Here is a 17875-nt window from a genome sequence, read left to right on the forward strand (position 1 = left end):
GGAGTGAGGTTTGTGAAGAGACGTGACGGTACAGATTTGACCTAGCGGCATTTGTTTGCATGTGTAAAAAAATACGTACTATTAATCTGCAATCTTGTGTGTTTGGTATTTGATGTATGTATGTCTGATAAACATTTGTTCATATTATTTATTTATGATAGTAATGCTTTATACTGTAACGTGGGAACATGAGAGAGAGAGTATCCACTGTATTTGTGGGTGAACAATAGAGAGAACATATTAGGCTAATGGGATTCAGTGAGTGCCCAAACAAAGGATACGCTGGAGTTCTTACAGCCCTGGGTGAGTGCGTGCGTAAACAATAGATTCGCCAGGGTAGACCAAGGGTCGGCAAACTTATCAATCAACAAACCCAAATTTCAACAGCACAACGATTGAGAGCCAAATTTATTTAACTTAAACTATATATACAGGTAGATACACTGTTTATTAAAATAAAAATTTTAAGTCTTAACTAAAAGTTGCACAATGCACACCAAACACGACTGTGGCAGAAACAAATTTAGTATGGCGATAGCCATACCTCAATCTTACAACACTATGACGCCTAAAGCCAATTATATTTTTGCGTAGGGTTGGGTGGAGGATCCAAATAAAAGGCCAAAGTTGCTTCACAGCATTTATTGGGTGTGTAGCGGCTCTACGACATGGTCAGGTTTCGGTCACCATCCTGCGAGCTGGGACCAACTCGGCCATGCTGCTCGCTGCTGAACTACTTCTTTCCCAACCGTCATATTTAATAGTCGGGTGTACAACACTCCGTCGTTTCATTCCCTTCAACCTCCATATTGGTGATTAAGGAGATCCGCGAACTGCCAGTTCTCCGTCCAGAATGCCTTCATATGGCCTAAATACCTGCTTATAAAGGGCAGGTTGCTCACTGCATCTTCCTCGACGCGTTTGTTTACCTATTGTTATAGTCACGTACCAGATACGCAGTCCCACGGTCTTGGCATGCAGTCCCACGCTTTCGCGCTGTCAGTTCTGAGAACTCTAGCGGGGAGTGACCGAATGCCGTTACCGACCACTAAGTCCATTCGGGGGGGTCTCCATTGTTAGCCGACAGCACTTAAGCCTGGAGATAATCCTCGAAAACCAATTATAACGCATAACTTATAAACGCATAACGCATAAACCAATTATAACGCATAAACCAATTATAACGCATAACTTATATGCATAAGTTGCATACATGTGTATGTGTGATGATTCCCTACATCAATATAGAATCAATAGAACCAAGTTTGATAAATATTACTTTGTAGTGATGAATAGTACTTCTCTTTACTTAGTTACCATAACAATGAATCAACATTCAATACTTGCCTTATAGAAGTGTACGAGTATAGACTTTATACATATAATACAACCATGTAACTTAAAAAGTGTTTTTGTACTATTTTTATTAATGTATAGGTGTTTAAGTATTTGACAGTGGATGGGAATAAATTAAAACACAATAAATTTTCATATTATACTTTATGTATAAAAAAAAAATTATGAGAATTTCTACAGAAATCGTTCAGTATTATAGTAGTAATATGCTTTTCATATACAATCATATTTATATATATATATATAAAAAAATGTAAATTAGTAAAATTTGTACATATTGCACTCTCCAAATATTAAAAATGTTTATTTATTTACGTAAAATGATAATAGTGTAACAAATACAATATAATCACACAATCGTAGGATTTTTTAAACACAAAAATAAAAACGAATTGAACGTAATAAAAAAAAATAAGAACGTGCGTCATTTAAAACGGACAATACATATATGTATGTATAGTAGTCACGTTGTAAATTTGTCTCCACGTACATATATTTTCCTTTGCGGTCACTATTGCTAACACAAAAAATACAGTATTTATTTACAATATATGAGATGCATTTTAATCAGAAGAAACAAAAAATCAATAATTGCGTGAGGAATCTTAAATAACACATAAACAAAACTGAGAATTCCTATAAATTTTCGTTAAGACAATAAATAAAATTTCATACGTAAACATAAAAAGAAAATTCAATACATACATAAATAAATAAGTGCGATTATAAAATGGATTGAATTAATAATAAAAAAAAATAGAATGGATAATTAAAATAAAAAGCCTGACTCATTCATTATTCGCTTGAGAAATGCACATTTTGACATAACAACTTCCATAGGAAATTATACGACCGACTAAAATATTACTGGTTTGAAATTACTGTTAGCAATCAATGAAATAAAATCTAAACGCCAATGTAAAAATTTAATATAAAATTTACAAATATTTACATTACATATTTAAATATATATATATATATATATATATATATATATATATATATATATATATATATATATATATATATATATATATGGAGAATATATATATATAATAATATAAAACTAAAAACAGATCTTTGATTTGCCGAAACATAATGATAGATATATATAAATATATAAATTGTATATCCACGCGTTGGCATATTACGGGAACAACTCGGAAAAGTAAAATTTTTAATACCTCTTTAGGACTCCCTTAAAATTCGTTCAATATTGTGATCTGTATTAAATACATATACACACACACATTAATAAATATATATATATATATATATATATATATATATATATATATATATATATATATATATATATATATATATATATATATATATATTTCTGCAGGAAATATTCACTGGTAAGCTGTCATTTCACTCAATCAGTACTCCAATATATAATTGATCAGTGATTAATAATAAAAATTATTAACATTATTACATTATTACACCATAAAGTTTAATGCATTTAAAATTAACCCTTTTAATTTTAATGAATTAGTGAAGACTTATTTCATTTTAAACTCACATACATTTACAAATCTTGCATATACATATATATTGCACTAACAAATGTACAAAAAAAAAATTGTTTCAATATTTTCTCTCATCGTGACTAATTCCAAAACGGAAGAATTCAAATAAATAAATGATCGATATTGCGTATTATTATTATATTTTAATATATAATATTTATATATATGTATGTATAAACGTTGCACTAGATCAGAATGCACACGTCCGTCGTCGAAATGATCCGAGCATGCGCATTCCAAATGTGATGTAAATTTTAAACAAAGACTATCCAAATTCTGAAATATACGGTCGTAACACATTTAATTACAATTATTCGTTTATTACACTGACATTCGCATACACATGTAGATGTTACGGAATCGAACGTGATTGTATTGGCAGTTTTTCTTTTTATTTAATACATATTTATAAAGTAAGCGATTCGTTTTCATAACTATTAAGTATTTATTGTATGCAAACACACTTAATTTTCGTTCTTAATACAACGAGACATTTTTTTTACTAAAGTATACGCTTGTAATAGTCTTACGAATTGAAAATGTACACGGACAATAATAGATGACTATCAATGTCTTAATGCAATGTTTCTCGAAAGTTAGCTGTCATCATTCATTCCCATCACTATACCCGAATACGAATCTATGCATTCAAAGATGACTATATTCCAAAGACAATCGTGACACTTAGAAAATACAAAACTTAATAGATTCGCCCCGGTGATAGTGTGCTTTATAAAACATTGAAAATGTGGAAACGACGATGTAGCACTTTGAGAAACACCGGTCTAATGAAAATGTACATGTGAAAACATACATATATTTGTAACAAAACGACGTATCAAGCTTACGAAAAGAGATTTGGCAGTGACATGTAGATTCAATATCCGATACTGATTTTGTGCCGCTAGAAATACTATATTTTTTAATACACCGTCTTTTAAACACACATAATAAATCTAACATGCGCATTATAATCGTGATATATAGTAAGTTTTTGCTTCAATATCTTTAAACACTTTATATAAAGTATAATACGATACGATACTTTTTGATTGTGACACATTTTCATGATGTTGTCATATTATTTTAGTCAGTTTTTGAGTATTACAGTGAAAGCATTCATTCATACATATATCTGCATCAATATCAATACGATCCTATGTCCATTTTACCAAAACTTTACAAGAAATACAACAACAACAACAACAACAAAACATTAGTTCATTTGAATGCATCATTTTTTAAATTTATTATAATCAAAGCTACTGTATTAATTTGATATAGAAAATACATTCATACACACAGACAGGAATAAATCCTTTATATTTTTAAATAAAACGTTTACATATATGCGTCGATAAATTTAGACATAGGATTATATTTCTCATGTACAGATAATATAAATATAAATATATGGTATTAAAGTTTAATTAGTTGCCTAAATAATGTTTAATAACATCATATGTATATAAATACATTCACAACTCGAACACCAATACTCGAATAATTAGACACGGAATTAAACAGTACATTCGTCGATGCAAATATCAGCGGTTAAAGAAATCACATTTGCAAAGGATATTTGCAATATTGTTTTACATGTCAATTCACCAACGTTTAACAGTTCCTACTTATTTATAATTCACGCGAACATATATCTCTATTGTATAGTTTAATGTGTTTTGCTGTATCGAAGTCAACGACGATATACAAAGAGATTGCAATAATCATTAATATGTAAAAAAAATATCAAGACGAATTGAATTTTTTAAATTAATTTACATTTCATTCTGTGTGCATGTGATGTACATATATTTGATCACACAAATCAAGGGTTAATATAAAATAGCCGTTGATGTTAAGTTTTCGATTTGATGGTATCATCGATTGATGTTGTTCTTTTAATAAATATAATTATGGCTCTATGAAAAGATATTAAATTGATAAATTGATTGGAGGTATGCAGCTGAAGTGAGCGTAAAACACAACAAACGATAAAGCTACAACACTGTAATGTCATCAAGAAAAATAAACTTGTGATTAACTTTTTGTCTCTCTATATGTGAAGGTACATGATACAGGTACCCCAATGTAAGGCAATTCAATGGTGCTAAAATATATTGATATTCAACGACGGATGAATACAAACTGTACACGCTTTGTATTTCATGCGAATTTTTAAAAATAATATATACTAATGCATTCGTCCACCGTTGAATACGATACTATATTTTCCTGTTATCAGAGAAAGCTCTCCATCAACTAAAAAAATAAACAAATACAATTAAAACTGAATGACTATTGCAAATAGATATAGTTATACATTTAAAAATAGTATTTATGATTTGATTGGTAAAAATTTGGAATGAAGAAAACGTGCATTGGAAGTTGAATGGTAACTTTCATCGTGATAACAGCAAATTTTCTGTGTTATAGATTTTTCCTTTGTATGTTATATAAAATAAAATAACAGCTAAAATATGTACCTCTGTCTCTGTTTTATAGATGTATTAGAAGATATCTATTTATTTTTAAAATAATTTTGCACTCTATTATAATGCTGACTGTTGTATTTTAATTTCTATTTACAAATCCCACTTACTGACCAAAAACAATTCCTCAATTTCAAACTGGATCCTATGCTCAACGAAATTCAAAACGATTTTTTTTTTTAAATATAAGACTTCTAAATGACAAAATAAAACATTTAGATACGTTTGAAACACACATATGTATTAATAAGTAGCAAGTTTTGCCTAAATGCAAATACTGGCACCTCTCGATGATGATAATAAAGCTAAAAAATAATGCAAAAGACATTGCAAACTGACGGCATCAGTAAGATTATCCGAAAAACATAGAATCCAGCTACAATATTGTCAACGATGGCCGATCTAATCCATTTCATTTGTAATGATAATATATCGGGGGATATGTTGTACAATCTATCACCGATTTGAACGCACAGATCAGCAGGAGATCATTGATGAGCGTATAAAGTGGGCGATGATCCCTAACAGATATTACATTATGTATTAATAATATATTATTTACTGTGTACAATAAATGTTTAATAATCTACAGCGTTAACATTCACATAGAAATAGGTAGTGTTTTTTTTTTTTTTTCAGTGTATTTTAATTATAAGTCACATTTAACATTGAAAAGGCTTTTATCAGATATAAAAACAAAAGTAAAAAATAAAAAAAAAACAACGGAAACTCAAAATTCAAAACGGAAAAGTTCAGATAAAGCATTTTTGTGTATAATATATAATTATTTACACTTTAAACATCATCAAGTTAATACTTATCGCTTATTTTGTAAAAGTACGTATGTATGTAATTCATGTATTTACTTAAACACATGTAAAACTCTATTGTAATGTTTTTATGATAACACATATACGTCAAGTGAATTGTTAACATGCAGTCGGACACATCACAAATTTCTACAGTATCATAGAGAAAACACAGCTTATGCGAATTTTCCACCGTAGCAAAGATTTCTACAAGATACAAAAAAATACACAGTCCTGTGCCGTGTCGCTTAAAACCTAAGCTAAAATTCTGCATGCCAAAATTCACTTGTTCATATTATTTTTTACATTACACTGTAATAATTTTCTGGTATTCGCAACCCACACTACCCGATAACACTCGTCTATACGCAATTTGTGTTCCACTTATATAGTTTTAGTCGTAAATACAAAGTCTCCGGTGCTAAGCTCTCCGAGAAATCAAGTCAATATCTTAGTGAAAATCAGCACAAGCCTGTTTTTGGCAGCGTCGATGCTGTTTTCGCCGTAAAGTTCTAAATATGTAATAATAATAGACGGACGGTCAACGAATAAATCACCAAAACCAATCCGACGCATTGCATTATCAAAAGTATTACAAATTGTCCGGAAATTTTACACAACGAACTACACGAATTTCCAAAGTCGTACAAATTTACGTGAAAAAACTATCTCCAAGTTGGGTTTTTTTGAACAATCGGGAGAGTTCACCTCCTCCTCCTCCTCTCAAGTCTACGCGGACTATTCTAAAAGAGCGATCGCATTGCATTTATTTTTTAAATCAGACTTGTGAGATTGTTTGCACCAGCCCCCAGTCTTAAAAAGGCACCTCTGTTTGTAAACGTTCCCCGAGCGGCCAAATCCCGGTCTACGGTGTTGCCAAAAGAATGTATTGCCCTTCCAAGGATGCCAGACACCAAACGATCATTACAGCCTGAAGCGAAAACAATTTTACAATCAATACACATTCATTAAGCAGTAAATATTCAATAGCTAAAATGAAAGTAAACTATAAAATATATAGCATTATACAACAAAGTCATAATGTAATTTGCTTTCATCAAACTAATGAATACCAAAGTGTTAATTTTCAATCAACTAATCGTGTAATTGCTTCCGTCTCATTCCTGTACGTCGAATAATATCACTTGGGGCCGAATTTTCCATTGAATTCACTTTTCACTTGTCAAATTTAGCATCCGAGGATGTGCCTGACAAAACAAACCGTCGATTTTCTTTGCTTCCTGTGCTCTTCAGTGTCGAAGAATGTCGTTGAACGGCTGAAAACGATGCTGAGTCGGAATAATGTAAATAGCCAGAATGAACGTTAGCGGCAGCACAGGAAAGAAAGATGCATATTCAAGATATTTCTATCTAGTCTAAAGTATTAAACATTCTTCGCTCAAAATCCAGTACGAAATTATAAATTAGTTACACAATGTGATCACCGCACATTGTTTTATCATCATGGAACACACACACATTATCATACAAAAAAGATTCGCTTCCTTAAAAGTTGTAAAATACGTAAACATTTTTACAAACTAGTCTTATACGAACTACAGTTGACATATTTATATTTAATAATAATTACAATTACGCCATCAATATATTTTCTTTTACTAAAGTTCACTTAATAACTGTCTAGGCACATGTGCTATATAGCACACCATGACGCTCATCTTTTTACTAACGAAACATTACAAACTTATCATAAATGTCTATATATATATATATATATATATATATATATATATATATATATATATATATATATATATATATATATATATATATATATATATATATATATATATATATATATATATATATATATATATATATATATATATATATATATAGATATATATATATATATATATATATATATATATATATATATATATATATATATATATATATATATATATATATAGATATATATATATATATATATATATATATAGATATATATATATATATATATATATATATGTATATATATATATATATATATATATATATATATATATATATATGTATATATATATGTATATATATATATATATATTTATATATATATATATATATATATATATATATATATATATATATATATATATATATATTTATATATATATATATATATATATATATATATATATATATATATATATTTATATATATATATATATATTTATATATATATATATATATATATATATTTATATATATATATATATATATATATATATATATATATATATATATATATATATATATATATATATATATATATATATATATATATATATATATATATATATATATATATATATATATATATATATATATATATATATATATATATATATATATATATATATATATATATATATATATATATATATATATATATATATATATATATATATATATATATATATATATATATATATATATATATATATATATATATATATATATATATATTTAAAGTAAAATTATTAAAATTTTCACAGCCATGGCAGCCCCATCAATATGACTGCCAACTTTCCTCTTCTCAAATGTTCAAAAAATTATACAAATACGCATGTACGTGTCATCATCACAATGTCTTAATAATTTGATTCACTCATGTTAAATGCGAATTGGCATTAGTGAAACGAGGGCGAGGGTTAGAGGGGCACTTCGGCAGGGGTAGTCACGGTGGTGGTGGAAGGAGTAGACGAAGCCACATCCGTCACGTCCCATATCTCCTCCAAGAAGCGTGGCAGCTTCCGATTCTTCAGCTTCAACGAGATGCACATATTCGAGTTCTGGTTTCCGAGGGTGCGCAGCTCCGTCAAGATGCCGAGCAGCCTTGCGAAAGTGACGCAACACTTGGTGTCACCACTATACCGATTTACAATATAACTCCGTAGCGTCTGAATGTAATAACCCTGGATTTGCTCAACTAAATCACCCTCCTCGAGACCGGGACGATCTGCAACGTACAACAAACACATTACTATCAAAATATCAACTACCAAAGTACAACACTCATCTCCAATGACCATAATATTTGAACGATTTGAAAAATCATACCTGAAAATATGACGATGGCAGTAAGAAGAGCGTACTCGACATTGTCTACGTTCATCGTGTACATCTGCCGACAAAAGTGCAGCAGATCTTCAATGATTTCAGACATGCCAGCCATTTTATAACTCTCCCTGGTGTATACTCGGTTGTTTGCAAATAAGATCGAATCCGTTACAGCGTCGTATCTTCTCGCCATCCTGAGCATCATCACCTCGCTTGAACACGCCTATAAGAAACATTCAATTTCATAAAAATGCTTATGATGCGATATATGTATGTAAATTAAATCAAATATTGCAAAACAAACCTTTAATAACGTTATTTGATCTCCTTGAGAAATTTTAGTGAAAGCCGGGAGACCTTTCGCAAACTCGACTATTAGTTGAACTGTGAGAATTGTGATCTCCGTGATGTGTCTAAAAGGTGCATCTGTTTCGTCCTCTTCGTCTATAGCTGAATTCTGTGATATAAATGCGGAATTTATGAATCGCACACATCAAATATGAATACATTTCGCATTGTTTTAGTATTGAAAATCGAACTTACCAACATTATCCTCTTCAGATCGTCTTCTGATGGTTGCTCATAGCCGTCTTGATACCAAACAAGCCTCGCTATTACATATTCTTGATTATTAGTAAGTGCAGGGATATTTCTTAATCTGTTTTCAGTTAATAGCTTCTCGGATAGGAATTTCTGGAATAGAAAGAGTAAGCATTTATAAAAAATTCCAATTCGTATGTATATGGAGCACTTAAAGCTGAACCAAAATGCTGAATACTCACTACTTTAGTCGCCTCTGGAGGCAAGGGGTCACATTTCATAATAGCAGGTAGGACATCAGGCTTCGGTGATGTGGTGCTCACTGGTGGTTTATCCTTCTCCTTTTGCGCCTTCTTCTCTTTACGTTTAATTGCACATTGGTTCTCAGGCACAACACACTCGGGCCTCATGCCCACTGCCAAACACTTTTTCAATCGGCATTCTTGACACTTTCGTCTCATATACATGTCCATTTCACACTCGTGACCAAATTTACAAATATATACAGCATTCTTGGTAACACTTCTTCTAAAGAAACCTGAAAACATTAAACAAAAATTATAGACTATGCCGCACAGATCGCCTCAAAACTTATGAGAAGCATAATATATACAATTTGAAGACATACCTTTGCAGCCTTCACAGGTGAGAGCATTATAATGATAACCAGAAGCACGGTCGCCACAGACGAGACACAGCTCCTCTTGTTGCCGGGGTGCTGGTCCTTTCTTAGCTCGTTTATTCGCCTCACAACTATCTACACTGTAACCATTTAGACTACTAGGAGGTGATAAGTCTTCTCGACCTGTGAACAAAAAGAAAATATTGCGTTAGAACAACAACACACGACTCTGAAGAAGGAAACTTATATAAGTTACATAACCGACAAACGGACTCAAACGAAACTAGTGATCAAGAAGTCAAAGCATGTATGCGGTAATGTACTTAGCATTCGAATTGAATCGCTGAATGACTATATAGGAAATGATACATCCGGTGCCGAAAAATAGCAGTGCTAATCTTGTGTATTTTTGATTTGCAAGAATGAGTACCTCCTATGTTGGAAGTTTGCCGTATAAAGTTGAACACTAACGAAGGAAAAAAGTAACATGGAAGTTTGGGATCTACGTCACATTCAGTGCATCTTGTGGTTATTAAAAACACAGATTGACGATTTCCTATTAGAATTTGTCTAGCTTAATTGTTATGAAGCATCCAATAAATCTCCTTCTCAGTTTCTTACAAATACGAGTTATTATCATCTCGAACTTGTTGAATCTTATAAAATGCTACCTACATAATGTATATAGATGTCTCTATTGTATTATTATATATGTACTGTTGTGTTTGAAAAATTGTTTGTATTTGGGGTAATTCCTGTCATGGTATATATTTTTTAATTACTTATACCAAGATAGCCTAATAGGTAACCCCAATGCGTCTTCCTGGCCAGAAACATTATACATTTGGTACAAGTATTATTATACAAAGTAAATACGATTCAATTAACATCCACTGAGACGTTTATGGTCAAATCTGTAAATTTGCAGCATTTCAGCGTAATTCTAGATTGCTGAAAGCTCGAGATTTGCGAGAAAAAGAGTAAGGTTGTCAATTTGTTGGAACCGTTTCAATGAAAATCAGATAAATTGGCAAACTCTGATAGGAAACGATCGACCTGGAGTCACAAATCCAAGATCTGGCCAGCAGAAACCAGTGGGATTTTAATCCATGACCACTTTGTTCAAAGCATTATATGCTAACCACTAATATATTCTTCTAGCTGAAACTCAACAGTTCGTCTTTTTTCAGGGTTGCCAATAAATCAGGTAAATTGGAAAACGCTGATGAGAAACGATTGACCTTGGAGTAACATATTTAAGGTCTGGCCAGCAACAGTAAGGAATTGAACCCGTGACCTATTCTGCTGGTTAAACATACATATGTGATGATAGAGAACCTACGAGAGGTTTGTCGAAAAATTTCCACAACAGTGGGTAGCTTAGCTTGTGTCACAAGAAGGTCACGGAGATGGGCCTGTGAGTGCATATTCAGTAGCAATTGTCCTCATACTTTGTAAGCATGTCAGTTTTGTCTCGACAAAGTCCTTCCATAAATTGCGGTTGAATTTATGGCTGTGGTGTGATTTCGCACAAACCCAATTGCACGTGATCCGGAGAGCCGATACGGAAAATTAATGCAGTAAACCAGTTTACGATCTACACAAGCGCGGGGAAAAGTTATATTTAACTGGCGAGATGCAGCCTGCAGCGCTGCAGCCTCCTCTACCTGCAGGAATTTGCAGTGCAGCCCGCCTCTAGGACTCCACCACTGTTGCTGCTTCTGGCGCATTCGTTACTTCTTTCTCAGGAATGCCACAAATGACGTTCTCCCCAGAGACCCGACAAAAACTCACTTGCACAACTGGGAGTTTCAAAAGAGCACGCACTTGCCTCGCTAAACTTTCAGCATCGTGCACATTTTTTAAACGTCGCGTCCTCAGAGCAAAATCAACATCATCATCATCATCAAATGGTTGTGGGCGGGCAATGTCAATGTGTTAAAGAGTGGGAGTTTGTCCTAGGTCGCGACACAACCAATATACGCTACAGGCATAGGCGTAAGTAAGTGATGCAGGACACATGTGTTTGAAGATCCGAAATATCTCCGAAACCAAAACAAAACGAGGATGTGCACTTTTGATTACAAACAAATGCGCGAGCTTCTAGTCGTTATCGAGTTTCAACGTAAACATGTTCAACATTGTGTTGAGTTAATGCAAAATTTATTCTCGTACACCTACATACACATACAACGTTTTAGTGATGCTAACATATAATTTTATGCGGAAAATATTGTAGTGTAGAATCTTCGGATTGCTTATGTGCATAATGCACGTGCGCTATGCAGGTGAAAGTCAAGTTTATCTATGCGGTGCAACTTGTCGGGCTCGAAACCGTGACCGAGACAAACAACCAAATAGGGTTGCTTTTGTATATTTGACTATTATTATTTTTAAATAAAAATATATGTTTCGTCTTGAATAATAAATGCACTGAAAATCACTTTTTTTCTACAGCTAAAATGATAAGTACATCTAAGACAAGCATTGACGTAGAGATTTGTCTACAGAAAAATCGGCAAACCAAATCTCCAAGAATATATATGTTGTAGCCATATGTAGATCTAGAATATACTAGATCCGCCCTCACGTGTTATACTTGTCTCCCTTTTGGCGCATGCAAAATACATAGCGCATGCACAGTTTCTCTTAGTAGGTAGGTAGGTACCGCTGCGTCGTAGGGAAAAAAACCCAACTTCCCCGGTAGTTAAACCCCCCGCACCCCTCAGTTAGTGAAGACAAGATCTCCGACCAAAATAACACGTTTGGGCCCATCTAGTGTATTATACATCAATGGTTGTAGCTATTTTTGATAAAGGCGCAGAGTGTATAGAGTATAGTTTTACAATGTAAAACAAATCGCGCAAAATGGCAAAGTTTCAAAACAATCGGAAGACTGTAGGAATAGATACTGAATCGTTTGCGATGTCAAACATAGAAAAGCCTTGTTAAAAGGCGCTAGCACGCTCAAAATATGCCATCGCAATCCAGGCCAAAACTCACCCCCTTGACTATACTATTGACATCATTTGTATAAATGTATGAGAAACTTGTCGAAATAGTAATATCGTACGAATTGTCAATGACGTGAAGACACGCCCGTTCAAAGCCGGAGCTGCTAGGCATGCCGTGCCGTACGATTCAGTGTGTTCTTACAATTAAGCTTCCGTCCGAAACACAGCATAGTCGATGATAGCTATGAAAAATATATTCTACTATGTAGAGGCTTTTATACTGGAAAATTATAGATGTAGGTTTGATAGTGATTCCCATATTTGAAACTTGTCGAAATAGTAATATCGTACGAATTGGCAATGACGTGAAGACACGCCTGTTCAAAGCCGGAGTTACCTAGGCATGCCGTGCCGTACGATTCAGTGTGTTCTTACAATTAAGCTTTCGTCCGAAACACAACATAGTCGATGATAGCTATGAAAAATATATTCTACCAGAGGCTTTTCTACTGGAAAATTATAAACATAGGTTTGATAGTGATTCCCATATTTGAAACTTGTCGAAATAGTAATATCGTACGAATTGGCAATAACGTGAAGACACGCCCATTCAAAGCTGGAGTCCACCTAAGCATGCCGTGCCGTACGTACGATTCAGTGTGTTCTTACAATTAAGCTTCCGTCCGAAACACAGCATAGTCAACGATAGCTATGAAAAATATGTTCGACCAGAGGCTTTTTTACTGGAAAATTATAAACGTAGGTTTGATAGTGATTCCCGTATTTAAAGACATGTAGGAGATACTTATCGAAATAATAAGATCGAACGATCTAAAATTAATATGAAGACACGACCATTGGAAAACTCAAAATTTGCGTGACATTTATGGACAAATTTGCAGCATTTTTCTGAAATTCGAAATGCTGAAAAACCGAAAATTGCGAGAAATGGGTAAAGGTTGCCAATTTGTTGAAACCGTTTCGAAAATTGATAGTAAACGATCGATCTGGAGCCACAAACCAAAGTCTGGCAACCAGTGGGACTCCTGTGACCATGCTGTTGGATGCTGGATCCAAATCAGTTAAAATTTGAAAGTCGAGAGATTCGTCTCTCGCCAGGTCTACGACAAATAAAATCAGAGACCATAACAGAGACTAATCGGCCGATAAATCTCCCCCTGAGCGCTCGCTCAACTTTCGAAGCAAACATAATAAAAAGCCATAAAATCGACAGAAAAGTCTAAAATACGCCCGAGCTTTCCTGAGCCAGACCAGTGCCGAGAACAATGGAGCAGTTAAAAAGCGATTTTGAACCGCAAGTCTAAATAGAAAATAACCATAAAAGGATAATCGACCGAAAAGTCTGCAGAAAGCACGCACGTACTTCCATTCATGCGTTCGATGTTTATCGACTTGCGTCCAGGCGGACGGACGCATATTGCAATGGCATTGCAACGAAATTTGCATGCAGGAATGAGTCAACGAGTGCAACACACACGTGTGTCCCATTAATCCAACGTGGATGGATATACAGAGGTGTGAGCCGGAGACGAAGAAATTCACACCGCGTATTATTATAGCCAGGAGTGTATTAGAGAATATGCGAGTTGCAGTGAGAATGCACGTTGCATGTTGCAAAAGTCCACTGTGGGAGGCTGGCGACCGTCTCTGACCGGCTGCGGGGGCACTGAGCGGCCTTGACTCGATGATGCTGATGCTGATGCAGACATCCAAGTACAAAAAGGAGCCGATTCATGCGAAAACGAGCTAAGGATGGTCGGGTATTAGAAACCACCCGTTTAAAATCACACCGAAGGCAGATTCAAACGCCAATCATAAGGTCATGGTAAAATTTCACGTAGAAGTGGTTGAATATACGAGTTTTCCATACCAAGCGTATGTGTATGAACGTTCGCTTTTCGTTGATGATTATTGTGGCGGTTGCATCGTTGGCTGCGCTCGGACAAAAGTCGAGTTTTGCTGACACACTGGCAATGAAAAAAACCGTGCCACAGAGCAATCGCCGTGTTGGCGTGAAGCTCGAATTAGTTATGTAGATCGGTCGTGCTCGATGGTGTTGAAACTTGTGTGTGTGTGTTTATTTGCTTTTGTGGACGGAAAAATTGTGGGGTAATTACGGCGACTTCCGCATATTCCAAGAGACTGTGAAAATTCTGTGATGTTCAAGTCAAATTAGCGAAAACACAAATGCAGCTCCAGAACTATTGACATGTCTTTTATAAGTGTGTCGAATGAATTTGTAACGCCTTCACAGTTTATGATGACTATTTGTGTGACAATAGTACTGTTTTGATCTATGGTCATAACATATGTCATGGCAGAATGTGTTAATCTAAAGTCACGCTCATTAAACACTCTTTTTTCTATTATATGACTATCAAAGATGCGAAACGCGAGCATTTAATGCTAGAATGATACATAAAATCCAATGCAATCAAAGAATATGAGATGCTGCATGCCCGGCATGACGAGGTAGCACAAGAAACATAATACAGAGGTGAGAAATACGACAAGGATAGCTGATGTAGTCAAGCGAGTGCTTAAATGGTACCCAAGATAATGTTAGAGGAGGCAAAAGAAGGCCAAACAAATAAAAATATGAAGGGTTAGGGCGAAAACACACCGAGTGGTATAGGACGTCACGTATTGGCTTCCCAATGTGACCGTTAACAGTGGGTGTTCCCAAACAGAATTTGGGTGTAGTTGCACGTGCAGAATGTATATGTTTGGGAGGTCGCACGTGTAAGCATATCCATGACAAGTGCCTTCTACATTTCTTCAAAATGTGATTCACCGAAAACACTCCAGGGGGTGATTTTTGGGACTCTGTACCATGCATATTGGCTAGGGATGGTGCGTTTTATCCAAAAGAAAAACACGCACCACGCGTGTGTTTTCGCCCTTAAGAGGGCTGGACAGCAGCGCCTTGTCCATACAAACGTACTATACTTCTCCCTACCTCAATTATGGCACTAGCGAAATTATTTTTTAATATGCTATGGATATCCACCATTGGGGTTCATCTATCGTTTTATTTTTTTTGATTAATTATTTTTTATAGGAGCTAGGAGCCGCCAAACATCTATAAAATCGCCTCTTTTTTACACCCACGAAAAGAGTCTAGCGTGGTTATTTAACGGTCGATTTAAAAAAAAATACGCCGATAGATGCACAGAAAATATCTTTCTCATACCGATGATGAAATTTTTTTAAAAATTGATACAGTTTTGGAGGAGAAAATAGTATAATACGAAACCTCGATTTTGTCAATTTAAAACACGTTTTATCTGGTCGAAGCACAACTGTCGCATTCACTCAATATATATATTGATATATATTGTCGCATTCACTCAATATATACATACACTCAATATATATATCGAAGAAAGGAACGGTAACAAAATTAAGGTTTCGGGTGTACAGCCCTCTTAACAGTGGGTGCAGAATGGATATGTTTGGGAGGTCGCACGTGTAAGCATATCCATGACAAGTGTCTCCTACATTTCTTCAAATATGTGATTCACCGAAAACACTCCAGGGGGTGATTTTTGGGACTCTGTACCATGCATATTGGCTAGGGATGCTGCGTTTTTTCCAAAAGAAAAACACGCATCACTCGTGTGTTTTCGCCCTTAAGGTTCAGACACACATTATGGTACGGCGGCACGCCTAATCTATACCGTCGCAATCCTTGGCAAAATTCACCACTTGAGGTGTATTTTTTTGGATTGATAAATGGTGATTTCTATATTTGAAGAAATTCGTCGAAATAATAGGATCGTACGAGTTATTAATGACATGAAGATGCGCCCATCACAGTTGGAAACCACGAGCACTTTCCATGCAACACTTTTGAGTGTGTCCTTACTATTAGATGAATGAGTACTGCTCAGAAAATGACCTTCGGCGATGATGTTGATGAAATATGTCAGTATATCTATTTTTCAAGCTATTATTATATTGCCAAACATACATACATACATATAAATCAGAACATGGACAAGTTAAACATGCAAATTTGCATCGGCATTAAATCAACATGTCTTATTTTAGTGTTTGCTAACATTTTAAATTAATTAAAAACATCAATAGCTGTCAGTGCTAACAAATTAATTTAAAAATGTATATGCATGTGTAGGCGTATATGAAAAACTATTAAAACTGCATTCTATTATATGTTTGATTGCTATTATGTAAAAGTACATGTTTCATACTACCTATGTATGTACATATCATATATATAATATCGCTATTCTGTCTGTGTGTTTGTCTGTCTGCTGAGATAACGCTCGCCGTACTATAATAGTCATTTTGATTCGACATATATATGTACGTCACAGCTAAACCACTGCCAAAACGTATATTAGCCAGCAGCATAGCTCGGTCGTTAAGCTTCTCCCCAACACCGAGAGGCGCCGGGTTCGATCCCATGAGCTGACCTCGATTGAAAAGAATTTTTCAG

At 34.0% G+C, this 17875-nt stretch overlaps 1 protein-coding gene across 1 annotated transcript in view; it reads right to left on the reverse strand.

The window, feature by feature from the left end:
• Positions 1 to 8753: 8753 nt before the first annotated feature.
• The window catches only part of LOC143921460 (ecdysone receptor-like), a 52295-nt gene continuing 43173 nt past the window's right edge, over positions 8754 to 17875 (reverse strand). Inside the window, exons 2-7 of the mRNA XM_077444781.1 lie at positions 10445 to 10621; positions 10059 to 10354; positions 9820 to 9969; positions 9581 to 9733; positions 9277 to 9499; positions 8754 to 9175 (exon numbers count right to left, since the gene is read on the reverse strand). Of these exons, the coding sequence (XP_077300907.1) occupies positions 8868 to 9175; positions 9277 to 9499; positions 9581 to 9733; positions 9820 to 9969; positions 10059 to 10354; positions 10445 to 10621 (1307 nt within the window). The 3' untranslated portion in view covers positions 8754 to 8867. The remainder of the gene's footprint in view (positions 9176 to 9276; positions 9500 to 9580; positions 9734 to 9819; positions 9970 to 10058; positions 10355 to 10444; positions 10622 to 17875) is intronic.

The sequence above is a fragment of the Arctopsyche grandis genome, chromosome 13 (genome assembly GCF_051622035.1).
Source record: "Arctopsyche grandis isolate Sample6627 chromosome 13, ASM5162203v2, whole genome shotgun sequence".
NCBI lineage: Eukaryota > Metazoa > Arthropoda > Insecta > Trichoptera > Hydropsychidae > Arctopsyche > Arctopsyche grandis.